We start from the raw sequence: 20,457 nt of genomic DNA, 5'->3' as shown, positions 1-20,457 counted from the left end.
TATTTCATGACTTGATATAAAAATTCCAGTATATCCTGATATTCGGTTGGACAGTCCTAGGTTCAAATCTCAGCTTAACTCCATACTTGCTGTGTGACTTTAAGAAAATCACTTCCACCAAGAAAAGCTGGCCATAACTGGGCATTAGGAAGAGGCATGAAATTTTCCTCAGAGCTCTCAGGAGGAACCACCTATGCTGACATCTTGATTTTTTGACTTCTAATTCCCAGAACCATGAGACAATAAATTTCAGTTGTTTAAAGCTGCCCAGAGTATGATACTTTGTTACAGCTATTCTAGAAAATGAATGCACCGTAAGACATGGAAGTTTTTATTTTCATTGACCTCTACTAACTGTATTAAATATCGTAATGTACTCATAAAACACCAATGCTTGGATAATTTTAGTTTGAGGGCTAAATGAAAGCTTCTGGTAGATGTTGGTGTAAACACAAGAGGTGTTCCTAGGGAACTGCACAAAGGAGAAATGATAAGGTTTTCTTCTAAAAATAAAAATGTTGAGGAACAAAAGAAACACATGCACTGTACAGGTTATTTTAGTTCTATATATAGACTAATTAACTTGTTTGGAAATAAAAATTATTAAACTTTTTACTCAAAATATTTATCAGTATTATATCATTTTGAGATAATAATTTACAATAGATTTCCTTATCAAATTTGCTTTGAAAGAAAATATTTGCAAACCATACATCTCACAAGCGATTGATATCCTACATATAGAAGAAATGCAAACATCTCAATGGTAAGAAAACAATTAAACAGATTTAAAAATAGGCAAAGCATCTAAATAGACATTTCTCAAAAGAAGACATAAAAATGGTCAACAGGTATATGAAAAAGTGTTCAAAATTACAAATCATCAAATTGCAGAGAAACTACAGTGAGATATCACCTCATACTTGTTAGGATAGTTACTATCAAAAAGAGAAGGGATAACTGTTGGAGAGGATGTGGAGGAAAGTGAACCATTACATCCTGTTTATGAGAATGTAAATTAGTACAGTCATTATGGAAAACAGTATAAAGCTTCCTCAAAAAATTAAAAATTGAACTACCATATGACCCAGCAATACCACTAGCGGGTATATATTCAAAAAATACAATCAGCACGTCAAAGAAATATCTGCACTCCCATGTTTATTGTAGCATTATTCACAATAGCCAAGATATAGATTAACCTAGGTGTCCATCGCTTAGAAGAATGGATAAAGAAAATGTGGTATATGTGCACAATGGAATAATATTTAGATTTAAAAATTTGCAACAATACAGATGAACCTATAGGACATTATATTACATGAAATCAGCCAGGCACAGAAAGACAAATACTACATGATCTCACATATATGTGGAATCTAAAAATGCTGAACTCACAGAGGTAGACAGTAGAATTGTGTTTATCTGCAGCTGGGCGTGTGGGAGGAGATGTTGGTCAAAGGATATAATATTTTAATTAGATAGAAGGAATAAGTTAAAAACAATCTATTGTACAAATGGTAACTATAGTAATAAAAATCTATTGGATTAGTGTTCTCACCACACACACACAAATAAATATGTTAGGTAATATATATGTTAACTAGCTCAATTTAGGCATTTCGCTATACACACACACATACATTCAAAGTAACTTGTACACAATAATATATACAATATTTTTTGACCATTAAAAGTTGTCAAAGTTTTTGTTTGTTTGTTCATTGGTGGTGGTGGTAGTTTGGGGGACAATCTCTCTCTGTCGCCCAGGCTGACGTACAGTGGCACAATCAAGGCTCACTGCAGCCCCAACCTCCTGGACCCAAGCAATACTCCTGCCTCAGCCTCCCAAGTAGCTGGAACTTCAGGCACACACCACCATGCCCAGTTAATTTTTGTATTTTCTGCAGAAATGAGGTTTCTCCTTGTTGCCCAGGCTGGTCTCAAACTCCTGAACAGAAGTGATTCACCCACCTCAGCTCCCCAAAGTGCTGGGATTACAGGCATGAGCCACTGCACTCAGCAAACATAAATAGTTTTCTAAAGGACTTTATTGTTTTATCTTCATTTAAGCTGTTAATTTTTTAGTAATGTTTACAAATTTGAGTCAAAATACGAAGACGGAAAAGCTAATATTGGAGTATGTTATTGAAAAGCTGGTATGAGCAATGGTGGTTCAATTTTACCAGCACTTCCTCAGAAGTGCATATGATGTTTCCCAAGATGGCTGTCCTGTGTGACAGGATGAGGTGGCATTACACACAATTTTCACTGTTACTGGGTAAAGGTGACCCCAAGAGCAAGAATTCTTTGAGCTGACTGTACATAAGCCAAATGAGCATCTGAAATTGTGGAGAAGTTTCCAGAGTGAAAGTGCAAAGCACTTGCTGGAAATTTGAAGTGTAACACCTTCAATGCAAGTTGACTCTCAGCTTGCACACAGCTAATAAATGTGCCTCAAGTCTGCTGAAATGAGAAACGGGAGGTAGTCTGAAAGAATGTGGCATGAGAAACCAAGGGTGTTTGGTATAATCATTATAAATATTTGAGTGTGTATTCTCTACTCGAGCTTATAGTCCATTGAAGCAAGGGAAATGTACAGAGTAGACGTTCAAATGATCATAAAATTACCACAAGCAATGCAAGCTAAGAAGAAAATGAGACACTTTTTCTGAAAGAGAACATAAGAATGATATGGAAAAGTAATGCAGACTGAGTTTCAGAGATGAGTTTTCTGAGGAAATAACTTTAAGTCCCCTTAGCTTTTAGAAATATATTTTTCTCTAAGTCGGATCCTTGCAATTTTTTCACTAGTTATACTTAGATACACTACTAATAGCAAATAAGTAATAAGTAAATAAGCTTAAAGAAATCATTTAACTTGGCTCCACATGGAAGAAATAGATTAACAATTGAATCTTCCCAGACTCAGGTTAATAGAGTCCATGATTGATTGAGAATTTTCTCAGGTAAGAAGATCCAAATCTAATTGGTATGCTCAATTTTATACATGCCATGTTTTTAGAGTTCCCAGGAAATAGTCCTATTAACCTATGGCTCATTCACCTACGCTCCCTTCAACTAAAAGGATGGACAAACTATAGTTTCGATATCCAGGAGCCTGTGATTAAATATATATAAACAGAGTAAGCTGCATTACCTGGAATCTGATCAAAGCAACTTAACTAGCCCCATCCAAAAATAGACAGGTGAAATATTTCTTCTGGTTATAGAAACATAGCTTATTGTATTTGATCATGTAGCACCCTCACTTTTATTTTAAAGCAATTTTATTGAAGTATATTTTATATATCATAAAATTCACTAAATATCTACATAGCAAGGAATTTTCTCATTACCAGCACAGGTAAAATTATGTTCTGCTCTAGGCATAGAGAATTAAGGGTAGTTTAGACCATGCTATTCAGGTTCCAACTCTATCACCAGATTTGCTGTTTACCCATCAGGCATCAAACATATTTTTTAACCTTCCTGTGCCACATGTTTGAAAAGAAAGAAAAAATAAGTATTGCTTTAGGGACTCCTTGGTTGTTGAGAGGGTTTAATGACTTAAAAAATCAGGTGTTAACAAGTTATCATATCTGCATTGGGATTTTTCACAGAACAAATACACATACATCTTAGCACAGAATAGGTCAGAATGTTACCAGTTATATTATAGATTCTTGAAGAACCTTCTAAAGTAAATTTTAATCAACTTGAAATATAAATTAAATTAGATTAGATTTAAAAACATATGTACCTCTTCGAGAGATAAATAGATAAAGTATGACATACATATGGCTTTCCTATACTTAGCTTAAATGAGGAAATAATAAAAAAGCTTTCAAGGACCTAAGGTGGCAAGAACTATGATAGACGCTGGAGACATGGCAATAAACCACATGTACAGGGGGAATCTTCATGAAGACTGAAGTCCAGTGTAGGTTGAAGGCAAGTACAAACTAGAATAGGAAAATGCAAAGCAGATGATATACTGGATTGCACAATTATAACACATACACGGATATGTAACTTATATTCTGAAATTTTGATTATGTTGCTAAAGTAAAAGAAGAAATACAGCAGACAAATGAGGTAAATAGATGAATAAGGCAGAACAGAGATTGCTGCAGGCTAAAATTACAGCTATCATATTGCAATAATTTATGTTGTTATTGAAAAGACAGAATAAGGGAGATTGGTATCACTTTTGGAAGATGGTATTTTCATTATGGTTGAGAACTGAGCTGAATTTTATCAATTGTGTAGAAGAAAAGAGGTAAGAATATGGGGCTGGCATTAATGAGTCTATGTACTCATGTCGATTTTAGTATTTATATTAATTTGTGTCTCATTGATACATATGAGTTAAAACCCCACATGGGAAATGACATCAAAGGGTCATGAAATGAAAAAAATAATGGTAATATAATCTCACCAAATGGTAAAAATTATTGACAGATGCATTAAAGTGAAAGACATCCATTCATACAATGTAATAGTCCACTACTTAGGATTAATATATCATCTTCTCATTATTACTGTTTACAATAATGTTCTTCTCTGTAGCATTTTCTTCAGGGAAACATGGACATCTTTATTCCTCAGGCTATAAATCAGAGGGTTCAACATGGGCACAATAATAGTATAAAACACAGAGGATACTTTCCCCTGGTCCATGGAGCTGATTGAAGATGGCTGCAAGTACATGAATGCTGCAGATCCAAAAAAGATTACAACCGCCAACATGTGGGAGCTACAAGTGCTGAAGGCTTTGGACCTGCCCTCAGTGGAGCGAATGTGGAGGATGCTGGCAATAATAAAGATGTAAGAGCAAAGGATGGTCAGGCTGGGGACAAGGATGTTAAATGCACCAACACATAGAATCAGCAGTTTGTTGACATAGATACTAGAGCAAGAGAGCTTTAGGAGGGGAAGAAGATCACAGAAATAATGGTTAATCACATCAAATTTGCAGAATTGAACCCTAAACATACAGCCCGTATGAACTGATGCACAAACCAGGCCTATTATATACACCCCTAAAATCAGAGAAAAGCAAGCCTTATTGGATATGATGACACTGTACAGCAAGGGGCTACAGATGGCCATGTAACGGTCATACGCCATTGCAGCCAACATGTGACACTCTGCAATAGCAAAAATGAGGAAGAAGTAGAGCTGAGTCATGCATTCAGGGTAGAAGATGATGTTCTTCTCTGTCACAAAGTTCACCAGCATCTTAGGGGTAATGACAGTGGAATGGCAGAAGTCAATGAAGGACAGACTGCTGAGGAAATAGTACATAGGGGTGTGCAGGTGAGAACTGAGCCAAATCAGTGTGGTCATGCCCAGGTTGCCCACCACTGTGACCACATAGATTCCTAAGAACAGGAGGAAGAGGGGCAGCTGGAGCTCTGGCTGTTCTGAGAGCCCAGCCAGAATGAACTCAGTCACTGAGGAATTATTTTCTCCTGACATCTCCTCCAGTCAGTTTCTGCAGGAAGAGAAAAAACAAAACAAAAAAACCCCATGGTTGTGGGAGGGACTTTATTATTCTTCATTTAGAAAAGGTTCCCAGATATTCACGCTTTAGGTATCCCCTTTGAGTAAGTAAAGTTTACCTCAAATAATATTTATTTAATCTTATTTTCAAATATAATAAATGTGTTTCATGTAAAATATTTTAGCCATTTTTATCATTGAACACTTTCTAAGTATCCCTTTCTTCTTTTAAATATTTCAGTGATTTTAAGCCAATATTTCTAAGTTCAGACCCACTAACTTACATATTAATATAAGCCAATATAAATGAGTTGAACTCATGACAACTTGGAGAGAACAAACCCTGCCTAAGGATGGTAAACTTTAATTACCTGAAACTAATTTCTGGGAGGGGTGAACAGAGATATTACTGTCAGATTTTTCCATTTGTAATGTAATTATCAAGAAATCTCGATTTATACATAAAATTTTCATATTTTAAAATATTATTACTATGAAACAATCTCTATAACAATAATTGTATAAATTTAACACGAGCTGGACTGGCCCACAGTTATCTGGTTTATGGTCTCTGGACCAAGCACTTCTGCCATTATTTGAGGGAAGCTGTGTTAGTAGTGGTTAAATGGACAGGCCTTAAACTCAAAGTGCCTATGTTTGCTTTCTGACTCTATCATTTACTAATGATACCCGTGGATAAGTTAAATAACCCGTTTGTGTCTTGACTCCAAATCTGTAAAAGATAAATAAAAATATTACCTACCTATTAATAAAATTGGCAGACTTATTAATCAGAAAGTAAGCAAGATCATCATTGTATTGTTACCTATTCATATCCTGTCAATTGGGAAATAAGCCATTTTACTCATTCAAATTACAGAAACAGATATAAATACCTCCATTTTTTTTCTCTTCTTTTAACTTTTGTGAATTAGGAAGAAGTACAAAAAACAGGCATACATTTAGAATATATGGAATTTAAAATATAGTTATTTATTCTGTTAAACTATGATCAGGCAAATTACTCATTGCATGCGCCAAAGTAAAATTCCAAATGGCTTAGAGTTAAATTACAAAGAATATCATATATGGAAAACCTAAAAATGTATATCTTACTTCTATAGAAAAACTAAAATACAGATATAAACAGAAAGGCTAAACTATAAAATATCTGGAAGAAAATGCTAGAGAAATTATTTGAGATTTTAAAATTTAAGCTTTCTTAGAAAGGATACACACACACACACAGACACACATAAATAAAACCCAAAGCAAACAAACAAAAAAACATACAAATACTTAATTTGTATGTCATCAAAATTAAAAGCTGTTCTTCAAAAGATAGTATTAAGAAAATAAGAAGGCAATTCTATGGAAATACATATATCTGAAAAAGGGCTTTTATTCAAAATACATAAATAATATTTACAATTAATAGGAAGGCAAGCAAATTTCAAAAACAGGAAAATATCCGAACAAATTCCTTACAAAAAATATGTATGAATAGTCCTTAAGTATATGAAAATATGCTCAATGTCAGTCATCAAAGAAATGAAAGTTAAAACCATAGTGATACAGCTCTGCACACCTGTATTGGAATGGGTTAAATGAAACAACTCCAACAATACCAAATGTTGGTGTGAAGTAACTGGACTTATAAAATTTGGAGGAGGTGTAAAATTGTCCAACCACTTTGGAAAAGATGTTGGCAATTTAGTATAAATTTAAACAGACACTGTGCAATATAATAATTCTGCTCCTCAATATTTACCCAAGAAAAATGTAAACATTTGTCTACATGAAGATTTATACAAAAATGTTCATGACAGCCTTATTCATAAGAGCCCCAAACTGGAAACAACCAAAACATTATCAACAGATGAATACATAAATGAGATGTAGTATACACCTATACTACAATTCTCTCTCCCTCTCTCTCTTCCTCTCTCTCTCTCTTCCTCTCTCTCTGTCTCATATGCACACACACATAAAATATTACTCTATATTTTAAAAGGAACATATCACAAATACATGCAATAACACAAATCTCAAAAACATATTTTTTGGAATAGATTGCCCCAAAATACCTTAAATGTTTGGAAGTATTCACCAGTGTAGCAATCTAGACTTACGGTTTTCTCTCTGTGAGAATTTTAGTAATGGATTGAATTTATTTAATAGATATTACTATTCAGATCTTATCTTTCTTCTCAACTTTCCTAAATTTAAATTTGAAAATGCTTGCCCACTTTGCAAATGATCAAATATATTGTATTCTTCTTCTTTTTTGGTAATTGTTTCTTTAACATCTAAACATAATTGTAGACTATGCAGCGATTTCTTTTTTCTGATTCCTAAAATCAGTAATTTATGGTTCCATTTTTGTCTCGATCAATCATTCTAGAAATTTTCCAATTGTATTACTCAAATAAAGTAAATTAACTTTTGGGTAAGTTAATTTTATGAGTGATATATTTATTTCTACTTTAGTTGTTTCTAAAAACTTTATTATATTCTTTACACATTTCTTTAGTATGATTTCCTATTTTTTCCCTAACCTCTTGAAGTGGAAGCTTGAATCAACAAGTCAACTTTTATTCTTTTCTAATGTGTACATATAAGTTATAAATTTCCATATGAACCCCACTTTAGCTGGATCTCGCAAGGTTTGGTATACAAAATTTACAATATTATTAAGTTTAAAATATTTTATAATTTTTGTTTCAGTTTTTTCATCGTTCCAAGGATTATATAGAAGTGAGTTGTTATCATTACAGATGTGGGGCTTTTTTTTTTTTTAGCTATTTCTTTCAAAAATACATCTGTTGTAATTTCATTGTAATCAATGAACATAATCTGAATTATGTAAATCATTGCAAATTACTGAGACTTTATAATACAGCATATGGTCAATTTTTGTAAATATTTCAGTACATCTTAAAGAATATGTTGTCTGTCTTTGGAGGGTCATGTGATATATATATTTCAATTATACCTAATGCATTAATTATGTTGTTTAGATTTTTCTTGTGCATAGTGTTTTTTTCTCTTGTTTACTATTCCAATAGCTATTTAGTGAGGTATGTCAACGTCTCCCACTAAAATTTCTGATTTTTATACTTCTTCCTTTAATTGTTCAATCCTTGGATCTAACCCCTTATCAATTACGATTTAGTAATGTATCTTGCCTAAACTTTCCTTTCTCTGATAGTATATCATCACTGATAGTGTTTGCAAATCACATTATTCTCCATTCTCTTCCATTTGATCTTTAGGTATCTTTACATTAAAATGTACTTTTAAGAAGCTACAAATAAAATACAAATTTAAAAATAGTATCACGTAAAATAGCAATAAGCTAGCATCAAATACCTAGGAATAAAATTAACAAAATACATGCAATGTTTATAGAATGAAACTTTCAAATATTTCTGAGAGAAATTAAAGAAACTGGATCCCTTCCTTACACCTTATACAAAAATTAATTCAAGATGGATTAAAGACTTAAATGTTAGACATAAAACCATAAACACCCTAGAAGAAAACCTAGGCATTACCATTCAGGACATAGGCATGGGCAAGGACTTCATGTCTAAAACACCAAAAGCAATGGCAACAAAAGCCAAAATTGACAAATGGGATCTAATTAAACTAAAGAGCTTCTGCACAGCAAAAGAAACTACCATCAGAGTGAACAGGCAACCTACAAAATGGGAGAAAATTTTCGCAACCTACTCATCTGACAAAGGGCTAATATCCAGGATCTACAATGAACTCAAACAAATTTACAAGAAAAAAACAAACAACCCCATCAAAAAGTGGGTGAAGGACATGAACAGACACTTCTCAAAAGAAGACATTTATGCAGCCAAAAAACACGTGAAAAAATGCTCACCATCACTGGCCATCAGAGAAATGCAAATCAAAACCACTATGAGATACCATCTCACACATCTTAGAATGGCAATCATTAAAAAGTCAGGAAACAACAGGTGCTGGAGAGGATGTGGAGAAATAGGAACACTTTTACACTGTTGGTGGGACTGTAAACTAGTTCAACCCTTGTGGAAGTCAGTATGGCGATTCCTCAGGGATCTAGAACTAGAAATACCATTTGACCCAGCCATCCCATTACTGGATCTATACCCAAAGGACTATAAATCATGCTGCTATAAAGACACATGCACACATATGTTTATTGCGGCACTATTCACAATACCAAAGACTTGCAATCAATCCAAATGTCCAACAATGATAGACTGGATTAAGAAAATGTGGCACATATACACCATGGAATACTATGCAGCCATAAAAAATGATGAGTTCTTGTCCTTTGTAGGGACATGGATGAAATTGGAAATCATCATTCTCAGTAAACTATCGCAAGAACAAAAAACCAAACACCGCATATTCTCACTCATAGTTGGGAATTGAACAATGAGAACACATGGACACAGGAAGAGGAACATCACACTTTGGGGACTGTAGTGGGGTGGGGGGAGGGGGGAGGGATAGCATTAGGAGATATACCTAATGCTAAATGACGAGTTAATGGGTCCAGCACACCAGCATGGCACATGTATACATATGTAACTAACCTGCACATTGTGCACATGTACCCTAAAACTTAAAGTATAATACTAATAATTAAAAAAAATTCTTAATAAGGTTAAGAATTTTTCCTATTCATAATTTAATGACTCAGTGTTGCAAAGATATTAATTCTCTCAAACTTACGGATAGACTCAACATAATACAGTTCCTGAATAGAACATCTAAACAGATCATCAATATGTTAAGACACCAACAAAGCACTGAAGGGATCATTGGCTACTTCTGGTAATCTCTTTATATTTATGAAAAAAATTCAATTTAGCCTGATATGGGAGTAGAATTAAGATACTGGATCTCAATATGTTATATTGTACTCCAGAAACTCAAGGTGGTAATCATGAATGTGCTAGCCTTCACACTCCATACCATTTTCTCCTCGAATCTGTCTTCACTTAACATCCTTACATAGGATCAGTAATTGCCTTCCTTTCTAGGATGTAACTTGTTTCAAATCAGGGAATTTTTTTTGTCATAGCCAATGTTTCAGTTGCTCAATATAGATGTGCCATAGACATAGTTCATCTTTATTTTATACAGGCAGGTTGCACAGGCTCTCACAACATGCTCATGAGTAAGACCGAGTAACATGGCTCCGTTGCTTTACAGCCAGATGTAGGACATATTTAAACACAGTGTTTATCAATTCAGGGATTTCCCAATATGGTTAATCATCAGAGTCACCTAGGGAGATCATAGTATTCATAAAAATTGATGAATGTAAAAATGTAAATATGATTATAATTAAAAATAAAAGTTCCTGAATCACCTCCCTATATGCTTAGTCCTGTTCCCTAGAGACATCTTAGTCTTTGTAGAATAGTTCCAGTAAACATTTTGTTTCTAGTTCTTCTGAAGCTCTTCCCACCCTGCTTCTCCATCTCTCTCTCCCTCTCTCCATCCTTTCCTCATTCTCTCTCCATCTCTCTCTCCCTCTCTCCATCCTTTCCTCATTCTCTCTCCGTCTCTCTCTCCCTCTCTCCATCCTTTCCTCGTTCTCTCTCCATCTCTCTCTCCCTCTCTCCATCCTTTCCTTGTTCTCTCTCCATCTCTCTCTCCCTCTCTCCATCCTTTCCTCGTTCTCTCTCTAGCTCTTTCGTTATTTTTTAATTTTTATTTTAAGTTCTGGGATACATGTGCAGAATGTGCAGGTTTGTTACATAGATATACATGTGCCATGGTGGTTTGCTGCACCTATTCTAGCTCGCTCTTTTATTCAGCCATCATTACTGAGAGACAAGGGGTCGAATACTGACCCGAAGCCAAAATGCATGAAAAGTAAAATGACACATTCCCTGCTTTAATAGAACTCTCAATCTAATTATATCCTGTTAACAATGTTTTCAATAATTTAGTTAAGATTAAAATGGAAATGAGTGATCATCTAATGTACAGATAAAATAAAACTGGAAGAAACAGCCAATACAATGAATACGTGAATTGATTGTTTATACAACCCAACAGGACTGTGTTAAGAAGAAGAGAAATACTGTTGTAGAGACTTGATACTAAGTCTAATATTCACCATAATAAGGGATGATGTGTCAATTACTTCAATAATTGAAGTAAAGTTAAGAGAGGCATGCAACTTTTGAATGGTTTCCCTAACGAATTCAGAGCTATTCTGTTATATATACATTTAAAAATGTATTTTCTATTATTTATGTGTCCTCATGTGATCACTATAGGATCAATATGAGGCTCTGAAAAATACTTTACATGTACACAAAATATAGTCTTCTGTTAATACAAGAACAAATAAAAAATATAGGGCTCCTGGTCTATTATGTTTACTCCTGCGTGTTAAAAATTGGGTATATATGACAGTAGCAATAAAAGGTCTGACCAAAGCCAGCTAAGTAGGGTTATAAATTATATAATATCAAAGAATAAGGTAAGGTCACTGAACATCATGAATATCAAAAGCATTTTTCTCTACTTTTTTAGTCATTTACTTTTTTGATTACTTTAATTGTAATCATCATAGTAGGGATTACAGCTGGGAAGAGTTCTATGGAATTAAACTGTGAAACTTTCTTTTTGTGAGTTATACATGGATTTGGGAATTGACAATTCCCCATGGTATGGTCTACACACACCCTTTGGTTAACAATATTCCCAAGTTACTGTAACTTCAGTCCTAAAATATTATGACAACCAGCAAAATGTGGTTGGTTCTAGACACTGAAAATAGCTAAAACAAACAAGTTAAAATTGAGTGAGAAAAATATTTAACTTCCAGGCTTAGTTTAAATGATTAATTCTTTATGTACAACATATCTGGTTTGAATACAATTCATAAGAAAACATAAAAATGTACTTCTGTATTAACTAAATGAAGTCCATAGAATAGTGGATGATGGATAAAGCAAGGGGAGATTCAGATTTCATTAATAAAAAAAATAATGGCTAGACTATGATGACTAGCAATCCATGTAAGATCTGTAACATAGCTTCCAACTCATATGCCATGGAACTGAAATGTAGGGAAAGGTTCATAATGGTTCAGAGGTATTGGTCTGTAGCCCTCAGGTTCTCACAGATAAGACTGTGGCATTCAGAGCCAGTTCACTGGTCACCATCAGCCACAAGCTTTCTCATCCAGTAACTTCATTATGCCATATTAATATGACCATCTTCTATGTGCTCATGAGGTTAGAAAGCACTGTTCCACACTTATCATATTACATCTGGAGTCCAGCGTTTTCCAATGGATATATTTTTAAAAGAAAGACATTGATAAGATGGAAGGCAGACAAAAGCTGTCAAGAGCTTGGGAAATATTTGTAGGCAATGAGATAATTAGTGAGCATTTTCATGTATCCTAAGAGGAGCAAGGATAAGCTTTAATTTTGTGTGTGGCATTTGAAAGATTTATGAATACATCTTTTAATAAATGTAACTAACCTGCACAGTGTGCACATGTACCCTAAAACTTAAAGTATAATAATAATAAAAATAAATAATTTACTACTGAAAAAACATAAAAAATAAAAAATGTAAAGGAAAATATTCTAGTATTTGAGTTCTTAGAAGTTGAATGAGCTACTTATTCCAGTCATAAAATACACTGGACCAGAAATCAGATGATGATTCACTTTCAGGGACACTGATGAACAGGTTGCCTTAATTACACTTAGGATAAAGTACACAGATTCATGCTATCTCTTGTCCCTCTTTGCTTTTAGTTCCTGTGATCCTCCTCCTTGGCTACAGGAACACTTCGCTTCTTTCAGTTCCTAGAGTCTGTCACATTCACTGAGCCTTTTCATTAGCTATTTCTTTTACATTAGATAGTCTTACCAACACCTGTCTTTCTGATGTCTGGTAAATATTTACTTTTCAAATCTCATTTAAAATGAAGTCATCATGTAAATATTGTCCAGTTTATTGTAATTAAGTTGATCTTCCTACTGTTAAGCTCGAAACACTCTAATTTCCAGACAGCACATTTTTTTTTTTGACTGAGTTATTTTATAAGCCCAGTGAGGGACCAGAGCTATTCTCCTCTGTATCTCTAGTAACTAGCAAAGTGGCTGGCCCATTGAAGAGGGTTTAAAAGAGCATTTCATAAATAATTGAATAAGTAAAGATAATGAGGAGTAATAGTTTCCTGATTTTTTGCAAAGATTATTTCCAGATCTAATAGTCTCAAATCACAAGTGATGGATGAAAACGCTCACCTTTCCACTGCCTAAAAACTTCAATGCTCAATTTTACTTGCAATTTCCTCTTCCTGACATGGAGAATGTTGGCTTGGAATGTTCTCTTCCTGACATGGCATTAATGTTGGTGTTGAGAGTCATAGACACCCAGCATTCTGGAATCTTTAGTGTTGAGAGGGCAGGGCCCAGCCCTCAGTCTCAGAGTCACTTTGAAGCTGGTCTGCAGCACAGGTCAGTATTTCTAATTACGACTTTGCAGTTTTTGTTTCTCCAGCCTCAGGGTGGCAAGCATCCTCACCTGAGCAGCTCTGATTGCTGTGCTATAAAGGCTTGCCCTGGGTTAAGATATGCGAGGTACAAAAAAACATGGAGACAAATACTCTCCCGGGATTTCCATTTCTCAGGGACCAAATTCTTGGAAAAAACCAGCAATTACACTTGACATTTCCCCAGTTGTCTAATTTTCCTGTAAACGAATTCCCTGTCAATTTTAAAATTGTCAATTGGCGGTAAATATTTGTGGGCAAGGATTATCTCTACTAAAATGCAGATTCTGATGCAATAGGTCTGAGTGGAGCTTGAAATTCTGCATTTCTTATATGCTTCTAATGTAATTTAGTTCACAGCACACACTGTGATTAATATACTTGAGAGGACTAGGCACATCCTGACAAGTTATCTTGTACTGATAATAAAGTTAAAAACTTTAAAATAACACACTTTTTATTTCCTTGCAAATAGATATATTTAGTTTTAATTTGTGTGTAAATAGGTAATTTATATAGTTGACTGAAAATTCAAATCTGTTTATAATTGTATTTCAGGAAGCATGGTGTAATAATTTAGGGATTGATATAATACTTAATTTTTGAGTTTCCTTGTTGATTTAAATTCTGCCTCCTAATTTTTATAACTGAAGAAAGTATTTAAGTTTTGGAGAAGTTAGTTTCCATATAAGTCCATATAAGTGCCCCACTTCTTACTTTTTATGGTTTTTCACTTTCTTCAAAATAAAATTAGATGAAATTTTATATTCAATGTGCATCAAATAAATGAAGGAATTGAAAAAGACTATATGGGAAGTCACATATTAGAAGCTCTGAAAAATCACACAAAACACTAGGTTTGATTGTCTTTAAAGAGAATGAAGTAGGTCTAGATCAGTGATTTTACTATGGCTGCACATTTAAAATCAACAAGGAGTTTTTTTTCATAATCTCATCCTAGATTACAGCCCATGGCACACTGGACAATAAGCAGGCAGCACAAATTAGAATAGTAAAAGGCAAAGCAGTGGGCATATTGGAGTGCACAATCACAACACACACGTGGGTCTGCAACTTTGACTCTAAAGTTTTGAATAGGTTTCTGAAGTAAAAAAAATTAACGGAAGAAATAAGGAAGACAAGTTTAGTTAGTTGAATCGGGCAGAAAAGAGACTGCTGCAGGCTAACATTGTGCAAAAACTAGAGATTACAACTAACACATTGTCATGATTTCTGTTATTTTTTGAATGGAAATAATAAATGACATTGGTATCACTGTTGGAAGATATTTCCATTATGGTTGGAGACTGAGCTGAGTTTTTATCAACTGTGTATAATAAGAGAGGTAAGGGGGCAGGGATAGCATTAATTGATCTATGTATCCATGCTATTCTTAGTTTTTCTTCTAATCTGTGTCTCAATAATGCATATGACATAAAACCCCACATGGGAAATAGCATCAAAAGATGATAAGAAGAAATAATGGTAATACAATCTCACCAAATGAGAAAAAATATTGACAGTTGCACTAAAATGAAAGACATCCATTCATACAATATAATAGTCAACCACTTAAGTTTAATAAATCATCTTTTATTTCTGTTTACAGTAATGTTCTCTGCAGCATTTTCTCCAGGGAAACATTGATATCTTTATTCCTCAGGTTGTAGATCAGGGTGTTAAGCATTGGCACAACAGTAGTGTAACACACAGAGGACAGGATACTTTCCATTACTCCTTGGAGCTGACAGATGATAGCTACTGGTATATGAATATTGCAGACCCTAAAAGACCACATCCACCACCATGTGAGAGCCATAAATGCTAAAGACTTTGGAATTTCCTTCAGTGGAGCAAATATAGAGGATGCTGGCAATAATAAAGATGTAAGAGCTAAGGATGGTCAGGCTAGGGACTAAGATGTTAAATGCATGAACACACAGAATCAGTAACTTGTTAACATAGGTACTAGATCAAGAAGCTTAAGGAGAGGAGGAAAATCACAGAAATAATGATTGATCACATCAAATTTGCAGAATTGAACCCTAAACATGCAGCTGTATATTTGTATAAGCTGATGCACAAAACTGGGCCAATTATATAACACCTGTGAAAAATGATGTATTTTGATAGGGATAGCATGGAATCTGAACATTGCTTTGGGCACCTGCATGACTACAACATGCATATACCAAACTTTAGCATCACACAATATATCCATATAATGACCCTATAATGTACCCCTGAATCCAAAATAAAGATACATAAATAAAATAATAATATAACACCCCAAATCAGGGGGAAAAACAGGCCTGATAGGGCATGACGACAATGTACAGCAAGGGGCTACAGATGGCAATGCAGTGGTCATACGCCATTGCAGCCAACACATGACACTCTGCAATAGCAAAAATGAGGAAGAAGTAGAGCTGAGTCATGCATACAGGTAGGAGATGATGTTCTTCTCTGTCACAAAGTTCACCAGCATTTTGGGGATAAAGACAGTGGAATGGCAGAGATCAATGAAGAACAGACTGTTGAGGAAATAGTACATGGGGGTATGCAGGTGAGAACTGAGCCTAATCAATGTGATCACGCCCAGGTTCCCCAGTACTGTGACCATATAGTTTCCCAGGAAGGCAAGGAAGAGGGGCAGCTGGAGCTCAGGCTCTTCTGTTAGCCCAACCAGAATGAACTCAGTCACTGAAGAATAATTTACTGCTTCCATTTTTTTCTGAGTAGTTTGTAAAGGGGCAAAAAAAGACATAGTATTTAGAGACACATCTTTGTTCTCCCTCAGTTTTTAAAGGTATCCCATATAGAAAATTATTGGTTTAGGTATCACTGTATTACTCTGTTTTCACACTGCTATGAATAAATACCCAAGACTGGGTAATTTGTAAAGGAAAGAGGTTTAATTAACTCACAATTTTGTATGGATGAGGAGGCCTCAGGAAACTTACAATCATGGTGGAAAGTGAAGGAGAAGCAGGTACCGTCTTCACAAGGCAGCAGGAAAAGAGGGAGGGAGAGCGAAGGAGGAACTGCCAAACACTTATAAAACCATTAGGTCTCATGAGAACTTACTCAGTATCATGAGAACAGCATTGGGGAAACTGCCCCCATAATCCAATCACCCCCCAACCTGGTCCCTCCCTTGACACATGGGGATTACAATTCTAGATGGTATTTTGGTGGGGACACAAAGCCAAACTATATCAATCACCTTGGTTTCCATATAATAATTTTAACTCTAGATAGATTTACCTCAGTGATATTTGTGTTTTTTAAATGTTCTTTACATCTTAACCTAAAACATATCAAATTATTTTATAAAAAATATTTTAGTCATAATTTTAATCATTCTAAATCATTGAAGTATCTATTTTCTATTTTGAACACTTCAGTGATCCTTATAAACATGTTTTCTTTTTATTTTATTTTATTATTATTATACCTTAAGTTTTAGGGTACATGTGCACAATGTGCAGGTTACATATGTATACATGTGCCATGCTGGTGTGCTGCACCCATTAACTCCTCATTTAGCATTAGGTATATCTCCTAAAGCTATCCCTCCCCGCTCCCCCCACCCCACAACAGTCCCCAGAGCATGATGTTCCCCTTCCTGTGTCCATGTGTTCTCACTGTTCAATTCCCACCTATGAGTGAGAATATGCAGTGTTTGGTTTTTTGTTCTTGCGATAGTTTACTGAGAATGATGATTTCCAATTTCATCCATGTCCCTACAAAGGACATGAACTCATCATTTTTTATGGCTGCATAGTATTCCATGGTGTATATGTGCCACATTTTCTTAATCTAGTCTAACATTGTTGGACATTTGGGTTGGTTCCAAGTCTTTGGTATTGTGAATAGTGCCACAATAAACATACGTGTGCATATGTCTTTATAGCAGCATGATTTATAGTCCTTTGGGTATAGATCCAGTAATGGGATGGCTGGGTCAAATGGTATTTCTAGTTCTAGATCCCTGAGGAATCGCCGCTCTGACTTCCACAAGGGTTGAACTAGTTTACAGTTCCACCGACAGTGTAAAAGTGTTCCTATTTCTCCACATCCTCTCCAGCACCTGTTGTTTCCTGACTTTTTAATGATTGCCATTCTAACTGGTGTGAGATGGTATCTCTGATGCAAAAATCCTCAATAAAATACTGGCAAACCAAATCCAGCAGCACATCAAAAAGCTTATCCACCATGATCAAGGGGGCTTCATCCCTGGGATGCAAGGCTGGTTCAATATATGCAAATCAATAAATGTAATCCAGCATATAAACAGAACCAAAGACAAAAACCACATGATTATCTCAATAGATGCAGAAAAGGCCTTTGACAAAATTCAACAACCCTTCATGCTAAATACTCTCAATAAATTAGGTATTGATGGGACGTGTCTCAAAATAATAAGAGCTATCTATGACAAACCCACAGCCAATATCATACTGAATGGACAAAAACTGGAAGCAAGACAGTTTGAAAACTGGCACAAGACAGGGATGCCCTCTCTCACCACTCCTATTCAACATAGTGTTGGAAGTTCTGCCCAGGGCAATCAGGCAGGAGAAGGAAATAAAGGGTATTCAGTTAGGAAAAGAGGAAGTCAAATTGTCCCTGTTTGCAGATGACATGACTGTGTATCTAGAAAACCCCATTGTCTCAGCCCAAAATCTCCTTAAGCTGATAAGCAACTTCAGCAAAGTCTCAGGATACAAAATCAATGTACAAAAATCACAAGCATTCTTATACACCAATAACAGACAAACAGAGAGCAAAATCATGAGTGAACTCCCATTCACAATTGCTTCAAAGAGAATAAAATACCTAGGAATCCACCTTACAAGGGACGTGAAGGACCTCTTCAAGGAGAACTACAAACCACTGCTCAATGAAATAAAAGAGGATACAAACAAATGGAAGAACATTCCATGCTCATGGGTAGGAAGAATCAATATCGTGAAAATGGCCATACTGCCCAAGGTAATTTATAGATTCAATGCCATCCCCATCAAGCTACCAATGACTTTCTTCACAGAATTGGAAAAAACTACTTTAAAGTTCACATGGAACCAAAAAAGAGCCCGTATCGCCAAGTCAATCATAAGCCAAAAGAACAAAGCTGGAGGCATCACGCTACCTGACTTCAAACTATACTACAAGGCTACAGTCACCAAAACAGCATGGTATTGGTACCAAAACAGAGATATAGATCAATGGAACAGAACAGAGCCCTCAGAAATAATGCCACATATCTACAACTATCTGATCTTTGACAAACCTGAGAAAAACAAGCAATGGGGAAAGGATTCCCTATTTAATAAATGGTGCTGGGAAAACTGGCTAGCCATATGTAGAAAGCTGAAACAGGATCCCTTCCTTACACCTTATACAAAAATTAATTCAAGATGGATTAAAGACTTAAACATTAGATCTAAAACCATAAAAACCCTAGAAGAAAACCTAGGCATTACCATTCAGGACATAGGCATGGGCAAGGACTTCATGTCTAAAACACCAAAAGCAATGGCAAGAAAAGACAAAATTGACAAATGAGATCTAATTAAACTAAAGAGCTTCTAGAAACTACCATCAGAGTGAACAGGCAACCTACAAAATGGGAGAAAATTTTCGCAACCTACTCATCTGACAAAGGGCTAATATCCAGAATCTACGATGAACTCAAACAAATTTACAAGAAAAAAACAAACAACCCCATCAAAAAGTGGACGAAGGACAAGAACAGACACTTCTCAAAAGAAGACATTTATGCAGCCAAAAAAACACATGAAAAAATGCTCACCATCACTGGCCATCAGAGAAATGCAAAACATCAGTTTTTCTAAGGTGATATTTACAGGCTTAAACTTAGAGAAGCCAGTGAAAATGATGGAAGCTGGCTGAGCAGCCACTCAGAAAGAGCAGCCCCAGATTCAATGCAGTATCCTTTATTAACTAGCAGCTAAGATCAACCGAGGTTCACAGAGACACATTACTGGAACATCTTTGGAGTTTTTAAATGATAATCAGCTAATTTGAATTTTTCCAGAAATCTTCAGATTTCACAACTGCTATTAAAATGAAACAGCACCAGAAGTACTCGGTTCAGAGCTACTAGCTGGAGTGTCCCACTGTTGGAGAGTTTGTGGCTCTTGGGTCAGATGATTTTGCTTTGCTTGAGAAAAGATGTTTACGTAGTGTTAACTAAGCAAGACTCAAAGTCTAAGTGCCTGTTTTCATATTCTGCCCCCATGATTTACTAGCTAATAAGCTTGGGCAAGTAAAATAACATCATCTAATTAGTAATATTTAGCACTCTGAAAATAACAACAGTAATAATTGTTGTAACTTACAACAATCATCAGTTAGAAATTATGGGACAATTACAAACT

At 35.1% G+C, this 20,457-nt stretch overlaps 2 protein-coding genes and 1 pseudogene across 3 annotated transcripts in view; all 3 read right to left on the bottom strand.

The window, feature by feature from the left end:
* Window positions 1-20,457, bottom strand: part of LOC101140579 (olfactory receptor 8G5) — a 63,972-nt gene that overhangs the window by 11,338 nt on the left and 32,177 nt on the right. Inside the window, exon 1 of one of the 2 annotated variants that reach the window (XM_004052330.3) lies at window positions 13,803-13,863. The exons of the other annotated variant lie outside the window; for it this stretch is intronic. The gene's annotated coding sequence lies outside the window, so the exon portion shown is untranslated. Of the gene's footprint in view, window positions 1-13,802; window positions 13,864-20,457 lie in introns of those variants that run through there. 2 annotated transcript variants of the gene reach the window in all.
* LOC101140217 (olfactory receptor 8G1) lies at window positions 797-14,072 on the bottom strand. Its single transcript, XM_055355835.1, has 3 exons — window positions 13,803-14,072; window positions 7,280-7,359; window positions 797-5,500 (listed from the first exon to the last, which is right to left on the bottom strand). Exon 3 carries the CDS (start codon window positions 5,482-5,484, stop codon window positions 4,549-4,551), a length of 936 nt encoding a protein of 311 aa, XP_055211810.1. The 5' UTR covers window positions 5,485-5,500; window positions 7,280-7,359; window positions 13,803-14,072; the 3' UTR covers window positions 797-4,548.
* LOC101143905 (olfactory receptor 8G1-like) lies at window positions 15,654-16,778 on the bottom strand (annotated as a pseudogene).

The sequence above is a fragment of the Gorilla gorilla genome, chromosome 9 (genome assembly GCF_029281585.2).
Source record: "Gorilla gorilla gorilla isolate KB3781 chromosome 9, NHGRI_mGorGor1-v2.1_pri, whole genome shotgun sequence".
Taxonomy (NCBI): domain Eukaryota; kingdom Metazoa; phylum Chordata; class Mammalia; order Primates; family Hominidae; genus Gorilla; species Gorilla gorilla.
This window is presented reverse-complemented; position numbering and strand designations above follow the sequence as displayed.

What these genes read in the sequence shown, in the direction of transcription:
- LOC101140217 (XM_055355835.1), bottom strand. Translation starts at nt 5,484, where the DNA reads ATGTCAGGAGAAAATAATTCCTCAGTGACTGAGTTCATTCTGGCTGGG.